We start from the raw sequence: 26,008 nt of genomic DNA, 5'->3' as shown, positions 1-26,008 counted from the left end.
CCATATTCAAGTAATATTTATTTAAAAAACATAAAGAATACAGGCGAGATCGTTTAGAACATAGTTACTTCTTTTTCCAAATTTCACTGAAAATTGGAAAAATTTTACAATTAGAAAAGAGAAAAGGCTGTTTTAAGAGCGGCAGGAGTAAAGGACGATAGGTAAAAGTGAACCGCCTAAAAGATATAAATTATATATGTAACCTTGGCACTTCTTTTTGTTCCAGTATGCCATATTCAAGTAATATTTACTCAAATAAAATAAACTATTCCAATATTCCTTAGCAAATATTAACTTGAACGTAGCATTTTTTTCTTCAATATATGATCTTGATCTGAATAATATCATAGTGGTATAACAATTACTATAATATATTGTTGCATTAGCTAATAATTTGCATAGTTGAAGAAGCTATAAAAAGATATTTGGCACAAAAAATGACTAATTAAACTAGAATAGAATAGAATATAGAATAGAATAATATAGAATAGAATTAAATTATAATAGAATAATATAACAGAGAGAGAGCAATTATTCTTTTCCTTCAGCCTTAGTGCATATGTTCGTATTTTTCGGTTATCACAGAAGAAATATCCTGGTATAAAAACAGAGGAAAATTATCTCTATTCTCTTTGCGCGGTCGATTGTAAAAATTAATCGTCTAAAAAATGTCAACACCGTTCAAAGGTCCGGAAAAGTTGTATCCTAACGAAACTTTTATCGATTATCGATCTTCGATTAATCGCATCGAATGTTAGACGGAGCCACTTGTATCATTGACGCGACGTTCCGATAGACGCGCGCGATCTATCCAATCGATGTCGCGTGGAAATATTCGCGTTTCCTAGGTGATGTCAGTACGTGTATGACCGAAGTAATAATACGCGCGTTCTCCATCTAACATTCGTGCGAGACGGCCATTTCCCGGGATATCGCGAACTGTCGTGGCTATTTCGCTCTCCAGACTCCATCGCGGAGACTCCCATCGGGTGAGACTCATCGGACGCTTGCACTTTTCCAGGCTTTGCCGTGAGAGGTTATATTGTTTATACTTGCGCTAACTTCGGTTATCCCGCGCTTGTATCTCCGAAACAGAGAGAGAGAGAGAGAGAGCATTGGTTGTTTAGATCAGGTTAGATTGTTTTATATCCTTGAAACAAGAGAAGCCAGTTTTTTTCTTCGAAATGAACAAGTAATTATATTGACAATACATTATGATATCAATGTTTATTAAATTTTTTTACACTTTATGAAATATCTCTTGTGATATAAGACGACGTTTTATAAATTGATGAAAGTCTGTTTTCTCTTTAAAACATACGCGTCCCTCCCGGAGAAAAAATATTATCGAGCTTTGATCGGCGGATTAGGAAAGACTAATCGGAAAGTTGAGTGTACGAATAAAAGCACTCCGCCGCAGCTTCCAACACGTGTAATAAAATATCGGACTTCTCTAATGGATTCTAAGGTTAAACAATGGCAAGCGTGCAGCTTCTGCGTTACAAGCGCGGGAGAGCGTGCTAAGTATGCACGTATAATAGACACGCGCATGAAAAACAAATGCATTTGTATACGCACTCACACACGTATATCGCAACCAGCTACCTACGAGAGAACCAAGAAAAACACGGTCTTTCCATCCTTGGATGTACCCGCGAAGATATCGCATTCATTACGCCTTATCTCAAGCTGCTACCAGAAGTATATTCGCGTGTTTCCCCGCGACGCGATATTTCCACGGTCGAAATATTTAACAACCAGTGTTGATGCACGACGAGATAACCGACACACGCGCGGAAAAGATGAACTCTAAGATTTAACTCTGTGTTTCTTTGTTCTTTTTTTTCCAAATCTATTCGTACTTATTACTCTCGCGAGAAATACCTCTCTTTTCGATTGAAGAAAGAAATAAGTTCTCCGACTATACTCTTCGAGTGAAATACTTCGAAAAGCAGAGTGACAGCCGAATTTTTCTCTCATATAGAGTGAATTTTCTGAATAATCGAGTGAATATTTCCACTCGAAATTAATGAATGATTCTGATGGCAGAAACACTTTAATTGATTGAAACGTTTATTCGTATGGATTAAGAATTCACTCCAGATTTTAGTTGAATAATAATAATATAATAATAACAGAATGATGGTGAAATAATGATAGATGTAATATAGCGTGAGGATAGAAAGTAGGAAAATGAGAGAGACTTTTAAATTAATAAAACCACTTTTGCGATTCCGAACGATGAATTTTCACTCCTTCTCACTGAAATGGGATGAGAGTGAAAGAAGTCTCGAGATGCAGATTTATTCAGAATTATTGTCATTGTTATTATCATGGTCTCATTATATTATTACATATGCGAAACGTTTTATCGAGGAGCGGGGAGCATCGGTCGGTGGTGCATCGAGAGCAATAAATAGGAAAGAAGCTCCGCCCATGCTCGACTGTCTACCGTGGAAGCCGTGTCGTGAGTTATGACTGCTCCAGGTGAATTATAACACGTATAGCGCATACCAAAACCCACACGTGTACCGTTCCACGGGCTATTAAGGCGCGCTCACTGCCCTTCGTAAGAAGCATCCTTCTTATCCCCTTTAGCAGAATCCTTTTCAATTTAATTCAGTCGTCTAGAATCACAGATCCATAATGTTGCGAATCATTGCGAGCAAGACACCGATATCTATCATTGATTGCTTTTCTTTCTCATTTAAACTCCAGAGATCAGAATGGGAAGTTGATCTGAGAATCGGTGAAAAGGTGATACAGCGCGATCTCGGACGGAGGAGAGAAACGACAGTCGTGCATTTGAAAATCCGCGACGCAACGCACATTGCGAGGCGTTGTAACGCGACTGGCCGAAAGGTCACAAGTCGACCGGCTGGAGGCCGTTGGGACACGTCTTGGTGTTTAATCCGGTTAAACGTGGAGGACCTATGGGCCCCTGTGACAGACAAGCGGGACGGAGTTTGTCATAATTATTGAACGCGCGCTCGCTCTCTCTCTCTTTCACTCTCGGCGAGCATTGGCGGCGCTTCAGCGAAAACACCGCGAATCGCATTAGTAAAATCGAAATATTTCAACGAAAGACGCTAAATGAAAGTTGCATCTTCGCATAATACTAACATGAAAACAAGGCTTTGTTACGTTCTCAATGTATCGCAAAAATGGACTAAACGAATGAGAAAACGAGATAATCAGTCAGAGTGTCTAAGAAATTTACATGTATTTAATATAATTCACATTTTTTATCATATTTAATTGTAAATTTATAAACATATTCCCAATTTTTTTCCAACAACTCTACAAACATTTTGCAGTGTTTTTCAAGAGAAACGCGTCGAAAAAATAATCGGTTCTTTTCCATATTTTACAACTTTTCATCGTTTTTCGCTATAAAAGAATTTTATTAATATTTGACATATATACAATATAATACGTTGCACTGCAGTTTTGTTTAAAGAGAGAAACGTCGAATAAAATTTCGCGATAGTCATTTACTTTAACATAGCGTTCGCGCACAACAGCTGATTTCGAAAAATTTCGCGAAACGCTCGTTGCCCTATGACACTCGAATGGTTGGATGTTATCGTGTAATCGGTTAAAGAAAATAGTTGTATGATCGTACGTTCGAAGGGCAGCCTAGGGTGCTTTCGCACAGGCACGCCTGACAAGATGGCGTTCGCTGTTCCAACAACAACTCCCACCGGAGGGAAGACGCGCGAGACGTGTAATCTGGCTGAAACTACGTTAGACGGATTCCTGACATTGACCACTCGTAAATTCAATCTCCGCCAAGTCCCCGTCTCGAGAGATCCCCGTCTAATAGAAAGAGCCTGCTAAAGAAAGTCGCGTTGTTAGAGACGTTCCCATCAGTGGCGGTACGAACATTCTTCTTTTCCGATTGAGCGAAAGACGAACATGGATAGAAGGAAAAGAAATGTTAATTTCAACGGACGCGCATTTTCTCGGCATTCCAAAGAAGAATGACTGCCGAATCAGTCGAATTCGAGTGATTATTTTCAGTTCGATGTATTCTTTACTCCCCGCAAAATCACTCGATTGAAACGAATGAATGAATTTTCTCTCGAGTGAGATGCAAAATATTTGGAGAGTAAATTTGACGCGTCGATCAGCCGGTCGATTCTGTGAGAATACTGGAATGCGCACGGCATGATATTTCCCATTAAGATATAAGCTGCGTGCACGACACTTATGCACTCGATGCTGGAAATCAGCAGTTCGATCGTATCGCTCGACCAGGTAACGCAATGTGCGCGTCGTTAATTAATTATCACCTAATTACTCCTCTCTGTGATCGCGATTACGACACGTCTTGCCTTTTTCGTGACAAACAAACCTTTGTTTGGGCGTCACGGTAACAATATTTCGCGAACCAACTGTAGAAGACATGGTTAAGAGAGAAAAATAGGAAGATTTTTTCTCACTCGAGTGTATTTGAGGAAATATAACTTTGCGATGAATATGCTTCATAAGCAATTCGAAAGATCCGAATTAAAGTCCTTACCAGTGCAAATTATTTGACTACTTGCAAACTCGAAGGCATTACATCGCCCGATAAATGAAAGCCATGTTTTGGTACGTAATGTCGGCGCGATCGCCACTCGGAAACTTATCTGGCCATCATCCGATATAAAGTGCCACGTTGGCGCGAGTAATGCGAGCCTATTTACTCGTCATGCAGATGACCGGTAGCCGCTTCGTCTTTCTTTTTCTCGCGGACAGAGTTTCATTACGGCAATAAATTACGGCGGGGACCTTCCAATGGCTGAGCGCGTGTCTGTGCGAACTCGTGTGTGATACACCACTAAATCAAATTAAGCGAGTTGTATTAGAGATTTGCGAAAATTCGTTAACGATTTCATTCAGGCAAGACACTTGCAAGTTTCCCCCCGCAGATATCTCTCAAGAAGAAAAGTTTTACTGAGAATTATATTTATTTCGATAGTGAATTATCTTTGATGCGCCGACAAATTTACATAATGTACATTGAGACTCAATTACGGAAAAAAGAATTTGGTTGAATTAAGCAGAAACCCAAATGCGTTTTCATTGATAGAAACAGATTTTCTAATTATAAGAATCAGAAAATCTGATTCTTATAAGCTCTTTCATCGCATTTGGTTGCCCACTCTTTCTGGTTAATTCAACAAAACTTTTTCTTTCCGTGCATGCGGAAAACTGGCCCGGTGTCGTGCACGTAGATTTGCTAAGCCAGCGGGAGGTTTCGTAACGGCAAATATATTTTCTTATTCTTTTCTTCGCGCGAGCTATTCGTGTCTCTTTCGCGTGTCGTCCTCATTTCGAACGACTTGGGAAGGGGGAAATGAACGGAATTCAAATATAATTTAATCCCTGTAACAATATCATCGACAGGGTTGATAAAAATGAAACGTCGGACGGTCAACGTCGGAGATGAAAGTTTTGCAGCGAGACGTATAGTCGATTGTTACGCAGGGTTAATTGTGACGAAGCTCGCGATCGTCCGTCGATTCAGCCGCTTTGGACAATGTCACATGAGTCTCGTTCTACACGAAACTCACGTTCAAACAGAAAATCGACAAGGAACCTCGAATATATATGTATTTCACATTGAAATTTCGTTAAAGTTTTTTACGCGAAAGAGCGCGCGGTGAGCCTCGTCTGAACGGTTATTAATCGAGGCAATTAGCAGCACCGCGCACCGGCTAAATGTCAGAACGTCGGCTCTGCTCTGCTCGCCGCGATATCGCGGAATGCAGCCCGCGCATTAGACCCCGGCAACGTTACTCTGATTTTTCAGAGCAACGTTAGCAGCAGCGCTACATTCCCCGACACATCGACGCGTTCCTCGAATCTACGAATGCAACCGAGAGAATTGCACGAGACTTTGTTGCCGCAAGTTGTTACATACACTGTGCGCCACTGTACGTAGTTTTGTCAATTTCGAAGGTAGTCCGCGTAGAAATATTGGCGAAATTTCTCAAAGTAATATTTCACTAAAGAAAGAATTCGAAAAGTAGAGCAACATCGCTCGACCGATTGGACCTTTCTCTCGTGTAAAGCGAGTTTTCTATTCGTGAATATTTTCTTTCGAAAAATGAATCTCTGATCCGAGACAAATTCACTCTAATCGATTGGAATTCTTGCGGTATTTTTACCCTTTTTCACTCGTTATGAGCAAGAAATTCTCGCCAAAATATCGATCGATTTTTCCGCGAAGAGTGGCCCTCACCAGCCGATTGGAATACGTAAGAAGGCGAGAGTTGCCGAACACGATGCAGAGAGACTAATAGAGCCGTAACGCATAAAACAAGGAGCCGACTTTTACGAGTGGCTCGTTGTTTACCCGAGAAATTGTCCGACTTCCATTCAATTAGACCTGTCGAATAGATAATCGGTCTTGATCGAATTACCACCGAACAATTAATGGACATTTCCTCTCGCACGTTATCTCATCAGCGATTTTTCCTACGGAACAATTACGGAAGCTCGATTATTCCATAACACGCGATAACACGAGAGATCGATCTCTCGCCGGATTCGTTCGTTTACACGCTCGCGATATATCATCGTTAATATAATGACGATCGGAAGGACGGATAATATCGCGTGACTACGAGAGAGTCGGTTGCATCGCTCGCATTTTTCTATACGCGTGCAACTGCAACTTTGTAAGCGAGTACCTGCCAGCCATAATTCTGCGTGCGTTGGGCCTGCGTTATTAGCGTCCATCGACTGGTTCTTCGTGGCCGGCGGACCGGTTCGGTATTTAAAAAAGCGGATAACTCGTTATCAGTCGAGTTTCGTGATCGGCGTGCGATTTTCTTTTCTTTTCTTTTTCCTCTCGACGAGGCTTTTCAACCGCGGCTACGCGCCTCTCTCGCGATATCGGACGAAAACATCTGTGAAATCGATTTAATTCGAATTGCGCGATAACCTTCCAAAGGGTGGCGGAAGAAGGGAATTTCGGGAAAAGAACGCGCGGAAAGATAATACGCACGATGTAGCTTCGTTGGCCGGACAAATTGGATTTGAAATAATCTACGGTAGAAACTGCAGCCGCGCGGGATTTATCGTCATTTTCAACCACGTTCTCTAAATCGACCAAAGTAAACAATTGATTCATTTACACGTGTTTACATTAGCTACGGTAATTAGTGCGATTCGAGGTCCTTTCGACCTCGCGGGGCGTTTGAGCGTCGCTCAAACCGCCGACAGTCGGCCGACGTGGGTCGATTTTTATAACGGATTCGACGGGCCAGTACTCGGCCAAGGCTGGCTCGCTGGATCCCGGATCGCTCAGCTGTTCGTTGCGCCTGTAGGGTAGCACGAAACCGGTGGAAAAAGAAAAAAAAAAGGTCGGGCTTGCACCTGCCGTGACGCGGTCGCGTACAAGGCCGACTCTCGGTGCGGTGCCGAAGAAACCCGAAGGAGAGATAAACAGGATTCGCGTCTCGCCTTAAGCGGCGACGAATCTCCGATCCGTCGTCGAAATCGCGCGTCTATCTATTTCTGTCGCACGCCACCACGTAATGATAACACGTCGCTCGAGTTTACGAAATTTCCTTATCTTTTTCCCAATCTCTTGTTTTTCTCTCATTAACATCTGTTCGCGCGGTGAAATTCAAAGAAAGGTGCCAACGATTCTGTGTCAATAATTACATGGATAAAACGTGCCAACTACCTGGTCATCACGGGAAAATCAATCGTTTTTTTCTTCGCGTCCGCCCACGACAGCCATCGGAGAAGTTTCATCGATCAATTTGCCCAGATCGGTCATGATTGTCGGAGACAATCGAAGTGACACGATGTCGCAGATCCGAGATTCTCGAAGATGGGCTTCGTTTTGTCGTAAGATCATGGCATTTACTCGTAAACTACGTTAACGTGTTCAGGAAAAACAAGAAGAAACGATCGTACGCTGAACTCTCCTTCTCTTGATCGCGATTCCCCCCACCTCTCAATAGAGAGAGAGAGAGAGAATACAAATAATATGCGACACGGCGGCGAGTGTCGCACAGTTTATTGCGCGACCGGTATAAACGCGTAATCGCCGTAATCTACATTAGAGGAGAAGGGAGGGGAGAAAAACAAGCCGCGAAGTGAAAATTAAAATATCGCCATGAATTTTTACCGACGATCGGCCGGTTCTGCGAATTTATCGGACTTTTTGCGCACACAGCCGACGGAGACCGGTCCAATAACAATATTAACGTCGACTCCGGCCGACGATCTTATGGAACACTTAGTTCCAGAGTGTGAGCAGTTAACCGTGGTAATGTCACGCCCACCGAGAGCCCTGGCCGATCCAGGAATGCGTAATGCCGCGTAAATGTGTTTCGGTACTACACGCTCTCGTACATCCGTCCACGGAATATCGTCGTCACGCGTGCGAGCGCGAAAAACTCCGATAATTAAATGCTCCGCCACTTCATAAGAAGGAGGAAACGTTCGCTGAACCGTGACAACATACCGTTATTGTCCGGTCGTACGATCAATTCATAAACAAATCGCGAAGGGACTCGTCAGAGAAGCTCGATTTTCTTTTTCGTTCAACTCGGAGAAAAATTAATTGCTGGATTTTCAGCAAATTTACAATAAGAGAGACAATGTTACATTTATATGTGTGGAAGCAATTGTCCATCTGCTCGTAGAGAGAGCGAACAGGTTTCCCTATGATACAAAGAATCTCTCGAAATGTTTCGTCGAATAGCCTAAAAAATATTGCTTCCGATCACTTTACCAGCAAATTGTTGGCAGTTTAACTAGTGAAATTTGGTGGTGAAAGGGGGAGAGTTCGTCTCTCTCGAGAGAATTTTCAAGTAAAACGCCACCGGAGAGAATCACCCCGTGACACGGTATTTACGACTATGTCCTACGAGCGATCGCGGAGTTCGCTTCTTGGGTGGCTCCTCGACTCCCCAGGGGGTGTCCCCTCTCTCTTACCACCCTCTCTGGAAGACACCGTGACGTGACGTATTCTAATGGTATTACCGTGCCCAGACGTGTGCACCTCTCCTCGTTCACGATATCCTCGTCGTCGTTGATTCAGGCTTCCCGATTGGAACCTGAAACTATTTTTAGATTCGCGGTGGAATGCCCTCGGCTGTGACTTTGTGCGGCGTTCGAACTCATCCTCGCACCCGACTAAGAGGCGTAATTAACTTTCCCCTCGATTACGTCGCAGATTATACGGGAACCGTTTTATTTCAATAATCCTTCCCATCATATTCCTCGGCCTCCGGAGGGCATCCTCGATTTAATCTATCGACGCTGTAAGAGAGAAAAAATAAAAACGGAAGAAAGAAGGAAGCCCTTTGATAAATCCAATCAGATCGGCTGTCGACGTGCGGAGGCTTCTTTCTCATCTTCCAGTTCCAGTCTCGGTGTAAACTAGTTTTGTGAGACGGGTAAAAAGGAGGAGTGCATCCTCCAGTGATCACATAATCGTACGTTCACCTCCCGAGGGCCTTCCACCTTCTCTCTCCTTCCTTCTTCAACCGCTTCTTCCTCTTCTTCTTCTTAGTCTTCTTCTCCTCCTTCTCTTCTTCTTCTTCCTTCTTCTCTACCCCTTTTCTCTCCTTCGACCTTCGTCGAGTTTCTATCTTGCCGTGCCAATCTACTATCGAACATTCTTCTAAGGTCGATCGAATCCGCTCCTCGACACTACCTTCCACCGTGCATACTTCGTTCAAAGTGATTCGCGTTTACACAATGTTGCGGTCATCAGGGATTGTCTATATATAGCATGTGTGTAGCCATATATTCGTCTATCTATTTGTCTATCTACATATGAAGAGAAATGTCTCGTCGAGACCAAAGGAAGAGGGAATCAAGTTTCTTGTATAATTACTCGAGCTTCACTCTCGAAATTTCTTGGAATGAAATTTCATTGAAAATGAATGAAAAGTCACGCGAAGCGACTGAATGAAGATACTGCCGTTCGGGATCACACGAGTGTGTTTTTTTTTCTATACAATGCATTCGAGCGACTTGACTGTCATTCTCCGCTCTTCGTTGAAATTTCACTCCGAAAAATTTCAAACAGTCGAATATGCACATGAATTTACAAATACAGGATTATCCGCAGATTTTCCACAGATTCGCCATAAAATTTACTTTTATATACTGCTATAAATTAACTTTTATATTGTGAAAACTGGCGACTCCCCACACTTTTCTTTCATCCTTTATCTAATATCGGAAGCTGCGAAGATGTTTTGATCGAATGAGTTTAAAAGTCATTCGATTCAATTTCACTAGGAAAAAATTCGAGAAAAACAATCGTCAGTACTGACATTGTTGGCAGCATTTAATCGCGCGCGCATGCAGAAGAAGTGAGCATATAAATCTGTACCAAAGTTGTAAGGTTCAAACGCGCTTGAAATTTACGACAGACCTCGCGAATTATGAGCTCGGCTTCGTTTTGTACACACACGCTGAGCGTGCCATCTATAAATAACTCGTTGACCGATGTTGCGCACATTAATATAAATAATTCGCGGGAAGAGATCGCGAGTTATGCACGAATGTCCAGACTAGATTAATCGCGATTTAAACGGCTGCTATCTTAACGACTCTCACGGCCACGCATCGCGTTTTCTCCCAAACGTATATAAGGTCAGCAAGGCGCGATTATCGGTCCCACTATGCGGCGCGTGGTGGTAGCATCAGCACTATTCGGCGCAGTTCGATCGATCCGTTTGCACAAATTTTTCGCTCGTGGACAGGAAACAGGGAAACTCCGTTCAATTTCTCCGGGAGTTCCAAATGTATCGAATGGAGGCAATTGAATGGGGCCAACGCGTGGGAGCCGTTGGCGATGCTTATTGACGGAGATATGGTTCTTCGAACAACAAACGGCTGTGCTTTGCTTCGACGGTTCGTCACGATTGTTATTCCAGCAAGATTATGCAATTATCGATGGTTGTCGCGCTATTAATTGATTTGGAAAAGATTTCGTGTCGGCAAAGGAAGGACGATCCTTCTGACACGGCGAGTTTTAACGACAGGTGATAACTCGCATTATAATTAACATCACTAAGGTGCAAGAAGGCGCGAGGTGGGACGAAACGAAAGTAATGTTTCGCATTAACGCTGTTATATTTGTATAATGCGTCATAGGCGCCGCATATTGGCCCGCGTTTTCTCTGAATTTATTTCAATGAAATTCCACTTGGAAAGTAGAGTAGAGTTTCTATCATTCATATATATTGAATCCGACAAAAGTAACAGCGGAGGCGAGCTCGTAATACTTAACAAATTTGCTATCATCGAAATTGTAATATTTGTGTAGAATGAGAAAACATCCTCTGAGTTTGCCAATGTTTTCGCTTCGTATGAAAAATACAATTTTAGAAAGAGCATCCCAAATATGAAGATGGCTAAAGATCACCTTGAGAATAGGATGATGCGGCAAGTCTAGCTGTATGTTCTCACTCAAACAAGGATTCGTCTTGTGTACTTAACTGATAGTTAATTAATTTAAGTACGGCCGACTCGTGAAGAATTACAAGGAGCGAAGAACGTTATGAGAGAGGAGGGAGTGGGCTCTCGAAAGAGCGAGACAAAGGGAAGACTATCGCCGCATGCGCTCAGCGCACTTGGTATACAAATCGATCATCGTGACATATCGTCAGGGAAGGGTGTCGTTTTTCATAGGTCCTCCGAATTTCCGGAGAGACGCATATATCTCTCGATGTATTTCGCAACGTTACGCGAATATAAAATTTGTCTAAAAATATAGTAGAAAAATCTATCAAGTCGATAAAAATATTTGGTTAGATTTTTCACGTGACGTCATGTACATATGTAATACAGATACTGACAATATCCCGAAACATTGGAGAACGTAGGATCAATGACGTGAAATGAAGCGAAATTTAATTTTCTCAACATATACTGATACACTTATCTCATTTAGTTTGAAAAATTTTTCAATTTTAATTAACATGGCAATATAATTGAAAAATTTCTCATTTTAAAACTTAACCGGAGAATATTTAATCGATGAATATTTTTAAGCAAACGCGTCCACAAGACTCACATCTTTCCTTCGAACGTAAATTAATAAAAAGTCCCGCACGCTGTATAGACCTAATAGAAATTAAACGTCGTACATACTACGCGCACAACATGCTCGAGAGAAAGAGAGGGTCGAAACAGATGTTGCTGCGACCTCCGCTAAGAGCGCTCGCTCCGCTTCTATTTGCATGACCCGTCGTCCGAATACCGCGCGAGGGGTTGCTCTCTCTCCCTCCCTCCGCGAGGGGGGTGAACGGGCTCGCTATCAGCGCAGCCGATAGCGAGGTAATTAAAGTTAGCCGTGTGCTTCGGTTCAGGGGTAAACGATTGAGGACGTTGGCATTTCGTTTATGTATTTATCGTGAGAGAAATGGTGAAGAAAGGAATCGTACGTTTCTTTTGTCATCACTTTTCTCTCAAATCTCATTGAAATGGCAAAAATATTGCAATTGATGCAGTGTCGAGACACAATCGATCGGCCTTGAAACGTTTTTCTTATCGTCGACGTTATCGAGAATAAAATTTTCCGGCGTATAAAACGCGCCGAACTCACTCGATCAACTGCGATGATAACTTTCGTCTCTTCTCCGCCGACCGAACCTATGTGAGTATAGATCTACTCGGTTTCACAACTCTTTCTCCACCTACTTGCGCTCCTCCTCCTCCTGCAATCGCGCGTCTACGATTGGAGTAGCCTAGCTCGTGAGGGCCCGTGCGGGGCCCCGCGAGGCCCCGCGACCACGGAGGCCCAACGAGGAGACTTCGCGGGAACACACGAGGCTACATGTCCGGAACAACGACGTGAGCGACCGCTCGATTTTCAAGCAGGGCTACCTGCATTAGGTTCGCCAAATTTTTTCCAACTTTTTAGACAACTGATTGTTGTGTGAGATGGACGACATATACATGATAATAAACGAGTGTCTCTTAAAATGTCATCGAGTGAAATTCTATTTGAAAAGTAGAGTCATTCTCAAATTCGAGTGATTTTTCATTCATACCAAATGCGTTCAGTTCTCCGTACAATCGAGACAAATTCACATCACTTTAATCTATTGAAACATTCACATTTTTACACGCATTGAGAGTGTATTCCAAGTTCGAATGAAACTCTTGTGAGTGGCGATATTTCCATTTCGAATAGAAGCTCGTTTCGAGTGAGATTTTAAGAAAATTTCAAGATAGTATCTAACGCGAAATTCAAATTCTCTCTCGCGCAAATTTTTGGGGGATCGATCGTTCGAAACGGGCTTTATCACAATGTCGAACTCGTTGACATCGGAATCCAAACGAGCGTCGGTTGATTCGCATCTCGCGCTGCGGCCGCGCGAGAGAACGCGTGCGAGGAAATTTTTAGTGAAATCCGATCTTCGGAGCAACAAAGTTGTACTAACGAATTATCGCTGCAGTTAACTCGATCGTCGCGACGGGATTAAGAGCGCGCGCAATTGTGACCGCCACCAAAGAGAAATCCGCATTTTGGAATAAAGTCAACGTTTATTTTCGTAATCGACTTGCTTGCGTTTCGATTCTCGCGCATGCGATGCGTCAAAAACGTTTGCGAAAAAGATTACGTGCCCCCTCCTGCCAGTTTTTGGCCGTGAAAGAAAAAGAACAATTTTAAACCGGCGAGAGAACACAAGAAAAAAGATAACTCGCTCGGGTGTGCGCAACGTTCTACCTTTATTTAATTCTTGCTATTTTTATTTGGCCTGTGTCCTCTCTAAATTTCTTCGAATGAAATTCCACTCGGAAATCGGCAAGTCGAGTTCCACGAATAACTTCTTAATTACACAAGATGAACATATTCCACTATTGTGGTTCCACAAATTCGCTGCAATGGATTGAAATGTTTACGGATTCACTTTACATTTGCTTCGAATGAAACATATTCATATTCTTGTGATTTTGAGTATTTTCAACATTATTGCTATTATTCGAATACATTTTCATACGTTTCATACGTTTCCAGTGAGATTTCACTTCAAAGAAATTTAGGAAGCAGTTAAATTATTATTTCTACATTAATATGTAGAAATTCTCTAAATCACTCTACATATGATATTGCATTCGTATCGCGAATCTCCTCGTTTAATCTTCTTTCGCGCCAAAAGTATTTCTCCTGAAGGAAGTGAATAAGATTACGTTTTTAGTAAGTGAATTTTCAAAGATCCGAAATCGGATCCGCGTTCTCGAGAACCGGCTCGACCGAGAAGCATTATAGTGCAAAAATGTTGACTTACCGATGTTTCTCTATGCATGCGTCGAAGTCTCCGAAGGAATCTCGGTGGCGCGAAGGCGGTGACGTTCGCGTGCCCTTCTAACTAGAGGTCTAACGACGCCCTAGCGCGAACATATTGATGCGGCTAAAGAGTCTTCTTCTTTCACTTGTCACTCACATGTCGAAATTCTCGCATCTTAGCATCGCACTATCTTACCTTTCTTCAACCTTCCTCTTCCTTTCTCAGAATTCTTTAATACCGATAAATTTATTTAAAAATACGCTCCTTCCAATGGTGTTACAAAGTGGTATGGATATTTCCGTTTTGACAAGCCGTGAGTAAAAGTCGTTTCAACATGCGTTTAGAAATTCGACGAACATGCACGTTCTTACAGTTTCGAAGAAAGATTTGTTTATCGATCAGACGAAACGAAGCGGCCTTTCTCTCACGTTTCTTGGCTCGCAGAAAGCTCACAGATCCTTGCCTGTCTTTTTTCCCTCCTCCTACCATGCTTTTCCGTTATTTCCTCCCGAAACTTTCTTAGCATGTCGAGCAAAATTCTACTGAAAAAGTAGATAGGCAAGCAAATTCGAGTAATTTTTCTCTCATACAGAGTGAAGTCCAATGTAGTGACAGAAAGAAATTCGCTCTGTAATCGACTGAAACATTCACTCGTATGAATGCATTCCAAGTTCTCGCGCTATCTTTCGCAAAATTTTCATTTATTTTACGTGAATTCCTTTCCAGGAAATATTTCGCGCGACATATCTCTCCGCGGAGGGATATGGAAAATCGCTCGAACGCCTAACTGTATCTCTCCTCCGAGAATTCGAAAAATCATCGCACGGAGATCATTGATCCTTGATCCTTGTAACGACGAGGCCTCCGGGATCCTCGTTTGCCGGAATGATTTTTTGTCTTTCCGCTCGATCGATTCCGACCAGTGCGCGCGCGCGGCATAGCCCAGCGCGGCGCGCGGTCATCACAGCCGCGACTCCCACTTCCTCGATCATTCGTCGAGTAGTAACCCCGCACGCACATTGGAATCCAAACGTACATCATCGACGATAGCGTCTCGTGGCACTCTTCTGAAAACTTCGCGCGATATTTCTCAACTGATCGTTATCGCGTGACCTCATCCGACAACAAACTTGCCCGAACCACGCCTTGCGCGGCGAGTTCAAGTCCGGCCGATCGTGTTCTCTACACGTAAAAGCTCAATTTCCAGTGTGTTATCTTCATTCTTTCTTTTCAATATATATCCGGCTCGTGAAATTATTTGCGTAAAGCTTTTCGTCACGCACTAGTCGTGCGTCGCTTCTTCTGTGAAGAATTAGTGTGGTAGTTCGGATTTTATCCACCTCTTGATTGAGAGTCCTTTGATCTTTTACTTGTCTTCAGCGTCGATAATTCAATACATGGAAAAAGCATCAAACTTATTGATTAAAACTCACTGTACTTTCCATACGTCACTATGGAGATTTCTCAGGACGTCGGTCGATTATTCAAAATGACAGTCTTTGACCGAGGTGTCTTTCGATCGGTGGGGAGTACCAAGATCGAAAACTGTCATTACGGAACTAAGAAGCAAGGATTTCGTCGCGTCACATCACCTGTAGAAGCTTTCTCCCTCTCTCTCTCTTTTTTATGCTGCAGCCGTTGCTACATGACAGCGGTATCCGCTGTCGATGATCCCCGAGAACGATTGTTATCACTCGACTCACAGCCACGAGTAAATAATTTCACAAGTAATGTCGTCTCAACACATATTAATCTCTTCTTCATGAAGAAACTGACGAGAGAAAGAGAGAGGAAGAAAGAAAACCGGCGTTTTTCTTGTTCTCGCAACGATCCCTAAGATAACTCGACACTCTCGCTCGTCCAAGCATCAGCGAACGACTGAGGGCTGCAGACAGCGGGCCCAGAAACGGGGTCCACCACGCCACGGCTCTTCGAGGCCCGCGCGCGCCGTGTTTCAGGACCAGTTCGGTCGCTTCGCTGCTGTTGCTGCCGCGGCTGCTGCTGCGAGGGAAAGATGCTGCGCTCCGAGGAGACTACTCCCCACCTGCGAGGACCTATGTCCTACGTCCTGTATTGCGTACGTCCTGCGCTCTGCTTACGCGGAGAGAGGAGGAACGGCGTACGCATTTTGCGCCCTTCAGGCTCGGGAAAATCGCGTGCGATCGGCGCATACATATATTCCGCCCAATCGCCTTTAAATATTTCGCGTTCTCTTCTCTCGCTGTTTCACGCTCAAAATTGTCCGACCAATTCGAGCGAAACGTGCGTAAGAAATTTTACAATTATAAAATAATCTCTCCCATTATTTTCATGACGCGGAAAAAATATACATCGGTTACTTTAATCCTTTATTCGAATTCAGGACAATTTAAAAATCTCCCTCTCTTAGAGCTATGTACATGAATATTATTGTTTTATATACTGTATATACTATAATATGTATTTTTATTTCACACAATAATCGTATAATCATTAATATAATTATACGCATATGAAAGTACGTAATAATTATGACTACGTAATAATTATTAAATTAATATGCAGAATGATATACAAAATTAAATTGGAAGCACACGGTTTCCTTCTTGTTGTTGAATAGAAGAAATCGCAGTCAGACATATATTCAATCATCATATAGTTTTCTTTTTACATCACGTCGCAATATGATTCTTGGCTCATTCACCAATATTGGTCAGTAGTCAGTTAATTTATCAGTCGACTAATCGTACGCTCTCGCGGCGTAAGCTCGAAAGGAAGGTCAATAAGTATAAGACATATTAATTCGTTGATAGTGAAGCTGCGGTAGATTCGCTGACTAGCAGCTCATTTGTCCCCTTCCTCGACGACTATTCGTGCTGCCAATCGCATCATGTGCCCCCTGATGGCCCACCTGGCCCAACCTCTTCGCGTCCGACGGGAGCCAATCGCGTGTCTAACGTACGATCTAATGCCACGCTCGTAATGGGTGTCGAAAGTGGAGGGAGATCGTCACACATATGACGAACCGCCTGGATGATGACTATTTAGATCTTATAACGACGTGCCTGGGATAATTGCTCCGAATATACAATGAGATACTCTATGATTCTCGCGCTGGGTATTAATCGAGAGGAAAAAAATCACGAGAGAGGTGTGTCTCCCGAACGTTTCCAAAATCCTAACGGCCGATTATATCATTATATACACGCATCATAATTATATATATAAATTTTTTTTTTCACGCTATGTTACGTATGATTGTATATTAGCGTGTTATTAAACGATTCTCGAGACGCATTTTCCGAAGCTATCGGTTCCAACATGCACCTCAAACGCTCTCTATTGCGTCCATAACATTATTCGTCTCATTGCGATAGGTGAACTGCTCGACGAATTTATTTTGGATCTTGTTGGTCTGATTTTATAAATTAACTTTATAGAACACGTGTGCGCACTAGGGAGCATTTTTCGAGTGTACGTGAGATCGGTCCAGCCGCGGGAATCAGGTTCGGTAGCTTGTCCCATCCATCACTAACCCGGACAGCCAGATGTTCGCAGGGGGTACAATGGTCGAATAAGGTATTACCCCTTCGTGCATAATGCCGCTAGCACAAAATTATCCAACCCTCCGCACCGGCCGCACGGACGTAGAAAATTTTGGATTTTACGTCTGGTAGAATCTTTTCTCGTCCGCAGCCGTTCTCGCTAAAAGAGACATGTATGAGTCACGGTATCTTGTTCGGGGGGAAGGGAGGCGCTAAAGCAGGGAATCCCCGCGCGTACGAATAGTATCGACGCGGAATACAATTGATTATTTTTCCGAAATATCGATATAACTCATTATAAACGCTGCATAAGCTTTTATTTTATGTTGTCACACTTCAATACTGAGATGAAAAATCGTAATCACTTTTATAAGTTTCGTTGTTTTAACAAAAAAGCAGCGTTTATCATAAAAATAAGTTTGCCGAGTATGAATAATTATTTCACAAATGCGTCTCTTTTCTCAATGTATATACATATTTACTGTGTCCGGCCGTTTCAAACTCTCTCGCATTGAAAAGAAGAAACAATAACGCGCCGGTTGTGCGATCGCTCTTATTCTCTTACGAATATATTGTCTCTCTCTCGAGGCGCATCCCCTCGGCGGGAGAGAGTTTTGCCGCAGGTGGTACAGCCCACGAACGCGGCGGCAAAGCACGCAGCGTTTTCGCATCACACGCATCGTCGTACGCTGACCGGTTCGGTCCGCCGATTCACCGTGGGAATGAAGCTTTCAATTAGTCGCGATGTCGTAACCGGTTAAACGGTAATTAATCGATCAATGTCCCAAAATTGGTTAAAAGGTCCGGAAAAAGCCGTTCGTTGATGAAACTTGAAATCGGATTCACTCCAAGAAAAACTCCTTGAAAGCCCACCGATATTCGGATTGGGGCGAAGTTTTCCTACTAGAAACGATCAACGCGTACAATGCTTCCGGTAAATTTGGTTCAGATCAGTACTCGCCAGTGGTTCATAGCATCAACCCCCTGTCAAACGACTGTCAACGAGAGTCCCAAGCAGTATCGGGACTTGCCAGACGACGGAAAGACCGTCCGGATCAAACCGCCAGTAACGAGAGAGGCCTATCCCGGGGACAGATTCATACCGCTTCGGCACAGTTACAGTTTCCAAGCGGCGTACCACTTGTTAACGCGGCAATCCGATGATTGGGAGGATAAAAGTGAGATAGACTATTGTAAACAGGTGCGTTTATCTGCGACAACTGCAGTATGCGACGCTAACTGTTCTTTTTTCGAAAAAGCAGGTCGAGCTGCTGAATACTACGTACCGACGCGAAGCTATGCGTGCAATGATGATCAGTCAAGAATGCGTGTCAGGTAATTTTTCATCAAATTAGTGAAACATTTCCTTCATCAGATTCTAAAAACTTTGCAGAAATAAGGTACATACGATGTTCCGCAATTATTCGTTATTTTTTATTGAAATAGTGTCTTTGCCCGAATTTTTCAGCCGAAAAAGTCATCATGTGTTACTTTTTCTCTTGCAAAGAAAACTCTACACTTGTCAACATTAAGTTGCCAAATCTTCTTCGTCAGATTACATTCGATTTTGATGAAAAATTTCGTGAAAAATCTACAGGTCTGAATCAGAAGAGGATCCTGCAGACTTTTATCGAGCGTCGTCAAGAATCGAGCTATTTTGCCGCGCAAGGGCGCCCGGGATCGGGGGGAAAGTGGAAGTGCGCGCCGCGCAAGAAGCCTCTGATAGGAAGCCCGGAAAAAATGCTGAGCTTGTCCGCCGATCAAAGTACGTTGCGATCGGTCCGCGTTGAATGTCGTGATACTCCGGTGTGTCATCCTATAATATAATATTACCCCGTCTCTCGCGAAGTTGTGTACAATTACGTGCGCCTGAAAAATTGCTTACCAACAGATAGTTAACGATCAATATAAAAAATATGTCTCGAATTAAGTTTACTTGTCGTATCTTTGGTAATTCAGTCGTTGGCTGAGTCGTTCCGTTAAACAACGACGTTTCTTAAGTCACGCAAGATTCTTTCGGATATTTAAGGTGATGACGCTCGGCCGATCGACTGGAGCTGCATGGATGTATTCGTGGTGAGCAATCCAAGCAGCCTGACGATATACGATAGCAACGGCACGGCATCAGATACGATTCATTTGTGGGAAGGCCCTGCCGCCGTTAAGTGGAGTAACGATGGTAAGCGTATGTAAAAAGAGAAACAAGGCAAAAGTCGAATTTTTACTTCTTATCGAACGCACACACTTCCTACCGATTTAACAGAAAATTTCTAACTTTCTCGTCCCTACTTTCCTCGACTAAAAGCAAATATATTTCTAGAGAGATAATGATTACAATATTTGAGATGTATGTATGTGTGTGTGTTATTTTTATTCAATCAATTTTAATTCATTATTCATATGTATCATTAATTTATAACATATAATTTAGAAGAAAATGTATAACTCAATTTTATAAGATAATAATAATAGAAGTGCGAACGTTCAAACCTTGATTTTAGGTGTTAAGATAGCATGTACGTTTCGAACTTCGATGCAGGTGAAACTCTACGATTCACGAAAGAAAAAGTTCTTATGGAGCGTTTCTTGTTACTGTTTTTTTAACAGCTACGTAGCCTCGTGTAACAATTGTTGTATCTGCTGGTCTCACGACGATAGTCTGATTGTGACGTAAGTATCGATTAACTCCTTTCAGCTGTCGGGATTTCAATCATATGCGGTTCCTTCTCTCCGTATTCTTTGAGGTATCATTCCCGAACGGTCCTCGAGTTGTTGTTTGTCGAGGACTTATCGAGTCGGCGTTCGCAAAGCTAGATAATCAAATCAATGATAATAATGAAATGGAATAATAAGAAATATTAATGGCAGCGCATGCTCGGGCATGCTATCGGTATTCCAATCGAACACGGGCGAGTTGCTGATGAGGAAACACGCACACTTGGCTGACATTATAACCCTGAATTTCTCGTCCAATTTCAAATATCTCGTGTCAACCGCGCAAGACAAGAACGTCCGGATACACACCTGGCCGAATTTAACAGATTGGTACAATATCGGATTTACCGATTCTATAAAGGTAGGCCGTCAAACCGCTCGATCGTCCTTTTTCATTGCGCTGAGAGAAAAAATGATTATCTTGCTGCAAATTGCTTTCAGCGTTAACCGTATTTTCTGTTGCTCCGATAAAAAGAAATAGTAACAGGCATGTGTAGAATTATCATCAGCAGCACTATACGCTTTTACTACAAAAAATACAATTATTCGCATTCTTTTTCTCTCTTTTGTGAGATATACTTGAATCATACTGAAGTAAGATGGTGCAATCGAAATTTTCGTGGTTTTCTGCGTTGAAATGTCCTTGACGGAATTTCTTTTGACACGGACGATAAGGAGAAACATTATATTTGGCAGGCGGTGGCTTGGCATCCGGAAATATCCGGGCTACTTTGCATAGGCGGATCAAGAGACTCGTCGTTGTCGTTGTGGAATATCAACACGTACACAATGATAGACTATCTGCCTGCCAAGTTTCAAGGTTGCGTGGAAAATCTCGCCTGGAACAAATTAAGTGGCGAGTTGGTCGTACATTGGTCGTACGCGGTAGGGGACAAACGATACTCCGTCATTCCGATTCTCGCCAATTTCGAACGAATAGTCGACGCGATACCACTGGATAAAAGCGAACGGCTGTCCTTCTTTAAGTTCAATACTACGCACAAACAGCTGGGTATGTGATAGACAGCAGTTCATTTCCTTCATTCTTACGAAGCGCTACTTTACGAACATCTTTTTTTTACAGTAACATACTGCAACGACGTGTTTTCGATATGGAATTTTTTCGGCGACGAGAAACCACCGGGAGAACGATATCAGCATCTTTACAGCACTGCGGGGCAAAGGCAAGGAGTCATCGTTCGTAATTTGATTCGATGATTATTCGAGCACGCACAGAGAGATTACCAACAAAAATGTCAATTGTGCCACGCGTATCCCTTTGCTAAAATTTTATATATTTTATTTCGCAATAACACGTTTTACAATGAGAAATGCTCTGATATTTTAGTCCTTGCGTTATACTTTTTAATCCCAGAAGAATTTTGCAGCGGGAACTCAAAGTAAAAAATATGGAAAGAAAGGAACAGGAAGAATCTAATTACATTTGGATGTTCGTGGTAATTGATGGAAAATGAATTTGAATGATAATGTCGTGAATTAGACGTCGAGAAAAAATCCACATAAACAAGATCGGCTTTTGCGTTGAAAGGATCTCGCGTCCGATTTAAAAGCCGGTATTTGAAAACGTGCGAAACTCAAACCGTTAGGAAGGCTTTCCACCGAGTTTAGCGTGTGTGAAATGAAATTTTCGCGAACTGAAGCACTGCTTCTCGCGAATGAAATCTCCTTCCAAGTCACGCACACGTGGGGCACCATCAATGACCACCACGCGCGTCGCCCATACGCGACAGGATCACCGAAGAATGCCGCGTCGCTATGTACGTATCCATCCAACGGACGGAAACCCAATCGGATTTTCCAAATCTGTTTGCGAAGAGAAGCCGGAATTCGGTAGTGAGATATAACGGTATATATACGACAGGAAGCGGCGTAGGCGGACGTCCTTGATCCGGCAATAGCAATCGAGCTCTCTCCAACCTCCCCTTGCTTCTTCCTTCTTCTCCTCCGTGTCGTCTTCCACTCCCCGCCTGATTGGGCCGCGATGGAACTGGATTGCAGGACCGGTCGCAGTCACGTGTCGATGACTTTAGCAGGAATCGATGACCGGGGAAGTCAGTACCCTCCCCCCCTCTCTGGTCGAAGAAAAAATCTCGAAACTCGCTCCCGCGCGAGCAAAGGCGCGCGCCAAACGATTTACATTCGTAGAATTTCGTCGACGTGTCCGTCGATGAGCAGAAGAGAATTTTTTGTCGGCAACTCACTCTGTACATCTTGAATCCGGAGACGAGAGGATGTCTGTAGGGTCGATATCACGTATTTCGCTTTGACAAGGAACATTTCGATTTCGACGGCGTATTTGTCAAGATATGCTTGTAAGTTTAGAGGTGAGAAGTATAATCCCCTATTAGAATTTTATCGTTAACACTTCTCGGTGATAATTGTCCGCGATAACAAAATAACAAAATTAAGAATAGCGGCCACTGTACGCGGCGAGAATAATTCCGCGTCATTAATAATCTTACCGACAAACTGGCGCTACCATTTAAACGCGAGCGCATGCAACATCGATCATTCGCGCATCACGAAGAGCTGACAAATTATTGTCCAACGTAATGTATCGCTTATTATAACGTAATGTATCATTCGCTCGCACGCGTTGGCACTGATTGCTCGATTGAATCGTTCGAGGGAAATAAATCTCGCCTCTATGCGTTCCTTTCAACCGACTTGTGAATTCTCGACAAAAAGATCAACAATATAGTTTAGAAAACATATATGTCAAGAAATTCATTTAACTTTATGAAAATGTAATTTCGGGCTTTAACCAACTTTATGGCTTAAAGCTGAGTGACTTAGCGAAGCAGCATATATTTTCGATCGTCACGGAAAGTAATCATCAATCCATTTTTGTATGGTCAATCGTTCCACTGATTGTCTGAAAATTTGTCAGTAAAATTTTGCAACGTTACGGCGATACGCTCAAAAACGCGGTTCGTGAGCGAGAAAAGTTTTCCGCTTAACAGCGCGCACCTATTTAGAGCCACGGCTATGGTCGTTTCATAAGCTGTTTCATAGCTCGTACTTGCTCTCGCCAGGAAACCCCGATGAATACGATGCCGCGCCGTTTTTCAACGCTACTATGCAAGTACATTGTAGTCGTCGCAGCGCGTCGGCGAAGCGCCAAAGTGCCGAGTAATCGTTTCTTGCCGCTCTTTCCGATCTGCTATTTTTTCGTTTTTCGTGCGCTCTCAGAACAGTGGGAGGGAGGGGGGGGAAGATGTGCTGGTAGACGCGTAACGTTATAACATTTCTTACCGCATCTCGCGGGCTGATATTTCTTACGCGGTATTATTTTTACATTCCACTTGAAAAAGTTGCTTGCGCGGATAGTTAAAGCGGACCGACGAGCAGTTGAAACGATAGCCAAGAAAATGACACAACTTGATCAATCATGAGGATTGGCAGCAGGAGAATCGCATAACTTGACCAAGTTGATCGTAACTTGGAATATAACCGGTTGAAATTAAATGAAAATTATGCGGCGAATATATATAAAAATAAAATCTATTTACATACGTTTCGGAATCTATAAATTTTCTACGTTTGATTTTACATGCATGTGTGACTATCAAAGAAAATAATGAAATGTTCGAGTTCAAATCAACTGCTCTCTGTATGAGATTCACAAATTCATGCGATACGCACGAACCCCTCGATGATACCGTCAAGTTATCCGTAATAAACACCGCCTTTACCGACTGCCTCGAAACAAAGTAATTCGATATTTCGAATCCGGCGTGAGTGAACGCTGCCTCCTTCGCTGCAATATCGACCGAGCTGAAGGATAACTGGCCACTGGACGATTCAAAAAGAATCGATGTTGCTCTCTTGGCCGGTTGATAGCATGAAAAATTTTTGAAAAAAAAAAGTTGACATGTTCAATCTGGAATATTTAATTTCTGAAGATGTTCAAACTCGATTGATAAAATACCGAGGACAAACCAAAGTTATTATCGTGCGAAGGAATACAGCGACCAGAGTAAAGTACGCAAATAACGGACGTTCAAATTTTTCTTACGCAACCATTCACTCAAGTAGAAACGGTCACTCGATCCAACGCATTTGTTTGCGGATGCGTCACTCACACAAATTTTGCCGAGCATTACATTGTGAAAAATCCCCTCCCCCTCTGTTCGATTTCACGGATAATTTATAAAGAAGCATTTTATAAAGGAGATCTGTGTGAAAGGTGTACGAGGGCGTGGTCGGCCATTCACGGTTGACCACTGTGGCCCACAGTGGGTCCAGTTTACGGTCGAGCAATTGCGACATCGTCGTATCGACAACGTCGACCGACTGGTTCGACCACTGGCGATTATTCGATATCCGCCAACCTCGTTCCCGTAATTTTCTGTGCAATTCGCCCCTACTAAATGTAAACGTTCTTTCGGCCGCGAGAAAGCACCTTTTACATTTCGGAAAATATGAAGAAGAAAAAGAAGAATATAAAGAAGTGAAGGGGAGGGAGAATCGCAAGGACAACGAGACAGTTTGAAAGACATTCCAAAAATATTTCAATACCCGTATCTATTAAATTGATCTCTTCCGTGGACTCCTCTTAAAGGAATGAAATTTTCTCTTCCCTTGGAAGGTCCGTCAGGTATTTGCGGCATCGTCGTGTTTACGCCGGTCATATCGAAAAGATATCACTTATTTATAAGACGCAAAGATTACAAATTAGAATCTCGGAGAGCCGACGAACAAATATCGAGATGCTTGCGTTTCGTAACTCGATTAATTACAACGAAACTTATCGTCGGCGCGTCGTTAATATAACGCGCGTATTCCAAACTCGTAAATATGGTACGCGATACACCGTCGAAAAAGTTGCGAAAAGGTCCTCGATGAGGGGAGGAAAGTGGGGCAAATATTTCCGCTCTTGTTTGTTCGCGAACATCGTGCGAAGCTCAGCAGAAAATTTCGATGAATAATTTGTGAAAGTTCGTTCAAAATATTGCTGTGTCTTGAAAGAAGGCTACCGTATGAGAAATAATAAGAAAGTCAACGCTTAAGGTGAGCTTACGTAATTAGTGCAAAAGAGGAAGAGTGAGAAAAGAAATATGGACTAGAAGATTTACACTTTATCTTGAGAAGAAGATGGAGGGGGGGGGGAGGGAAAGGTAAACTAGAGCAAAGGTCTCTGAACCGGAGCCCGTGTGTACGAAAAAGAGAGAGAGAAGTCGATCCATAAAGATTGAAAGTGCTCTCTCTCTCTCTCTTACGTATCCTGATATTTTGCGTCTCATTTTTGTCAGCGGCGGACGGACTATTTGATCCATCGAGGTTGATTGCGACATAAAAATTTGCACGTCGATAACTTTCGAATAATTAAAGATGATATCTCGGAGGATCCGCTCGTAAAAAAAAAGAAGAGAAATCTCAATTCGTCGCGTTATCCAGAAAGCTCGGCTAATCCGATTAACGCTGCCGTCCTGCATACATTTAGTGCCGATCGACGCACTATCTCGACTCTCGAATGCC

The 26,008-nt window shown here is 42.8% G+C and overlaps 1 protein-coding gene across 2 annotated transcripts; it reads left to right on the top strand.

Annotated features, from left to right (window-relative positions):
• Positions 1–930: 930 nt before the first annotated feature.
• On the top strand, positions 931–21,853 carry LOC106746015. 2 transcript variants are annotated; one of them, XM_014622113.1, is made up of 10 exons: positions 931–1,036; positions 17,687–17,825; positions 18,380–18,992; positions 19,054–19,126; positions 19,389–19,556; positions 19,821–19,970; positions 20,293–20,461; positions 20,660–20,867; positions 21,203–21,518; positions 21,591–21,853. In XM_014622113.1, the coding sequence occupies exons 3-10, from the start codon at positions 18,717–18,719 to the stop codon at positions 21,722–21,724; spliced, it is 1,494 nt and encodes a 497-aa protein (XP_014477599.1). In that variant the 5' UTR covers positions 931–1,036; positions 17,687–17,825; positions 18,380–18,716; the 3' UTR covers positions 21,725–21,853. The 2 variants fall into 2 exon arrangements, with proteins under 2 accessions (XP_014477599.1, XP_014477600.1); XM_014622114.1 differs by lacking the exons at positions 931–1,036; positions 17,687–17,825 and having other exon boundaries at positions 18,875–18,969; positions 19,051–19,126.
• The last annotated feature ends 4,155 nt before the right edge of the window (positions 21,854–26,008 follow it).

This window comes from Dinoponera quadriceps, unplaced genomic scaffold, assembly GCF_001313825.1.
Source record: "Dinoponera quadriceps isolate SergipeBrazil2010 unplaced genomic scaffold, ASM131382v1 scaffold1782, whole genome shotgun sequence".
Classification (NCBI taxonomy): Eukaryota; Metazoa; Arthropoda; class Insecta; order Hymenoptera; family Formicidae; genus Dinoponera; species Dinoponera quadriceps.
This window is presented reverse-complemented; position numbering and strand designations above follow the sequence as displayed.

What these genes read in the sequence shown, in the direction of transcription:
- LOC106746015 (XM_014622113.1), top strand. Translation starts at nt 18,717, where the DNA reads ATGCTTCCGGTAAATTTGGTTCAGATCAGTACTCGCCAGTGGTTCATA. An exon ending in GACGATAGTCTGATTGTGAC is followed by an intron (nt 20,462 to 20,659) that starts GTAAGTATCGAT and finishes TATTAATGGCAG; the next exon opens with CGCATGCTCGGGCATGCTAT. An exon ending in GATTTACCGATTCTATAAAG is followed by an intron (nt 20,868 to 21,202) that starts GTAGGCCGTCAA and finishes TATATTTGGCAG; the next exon opens with GCGGTGGCTTGGCATCCGGA.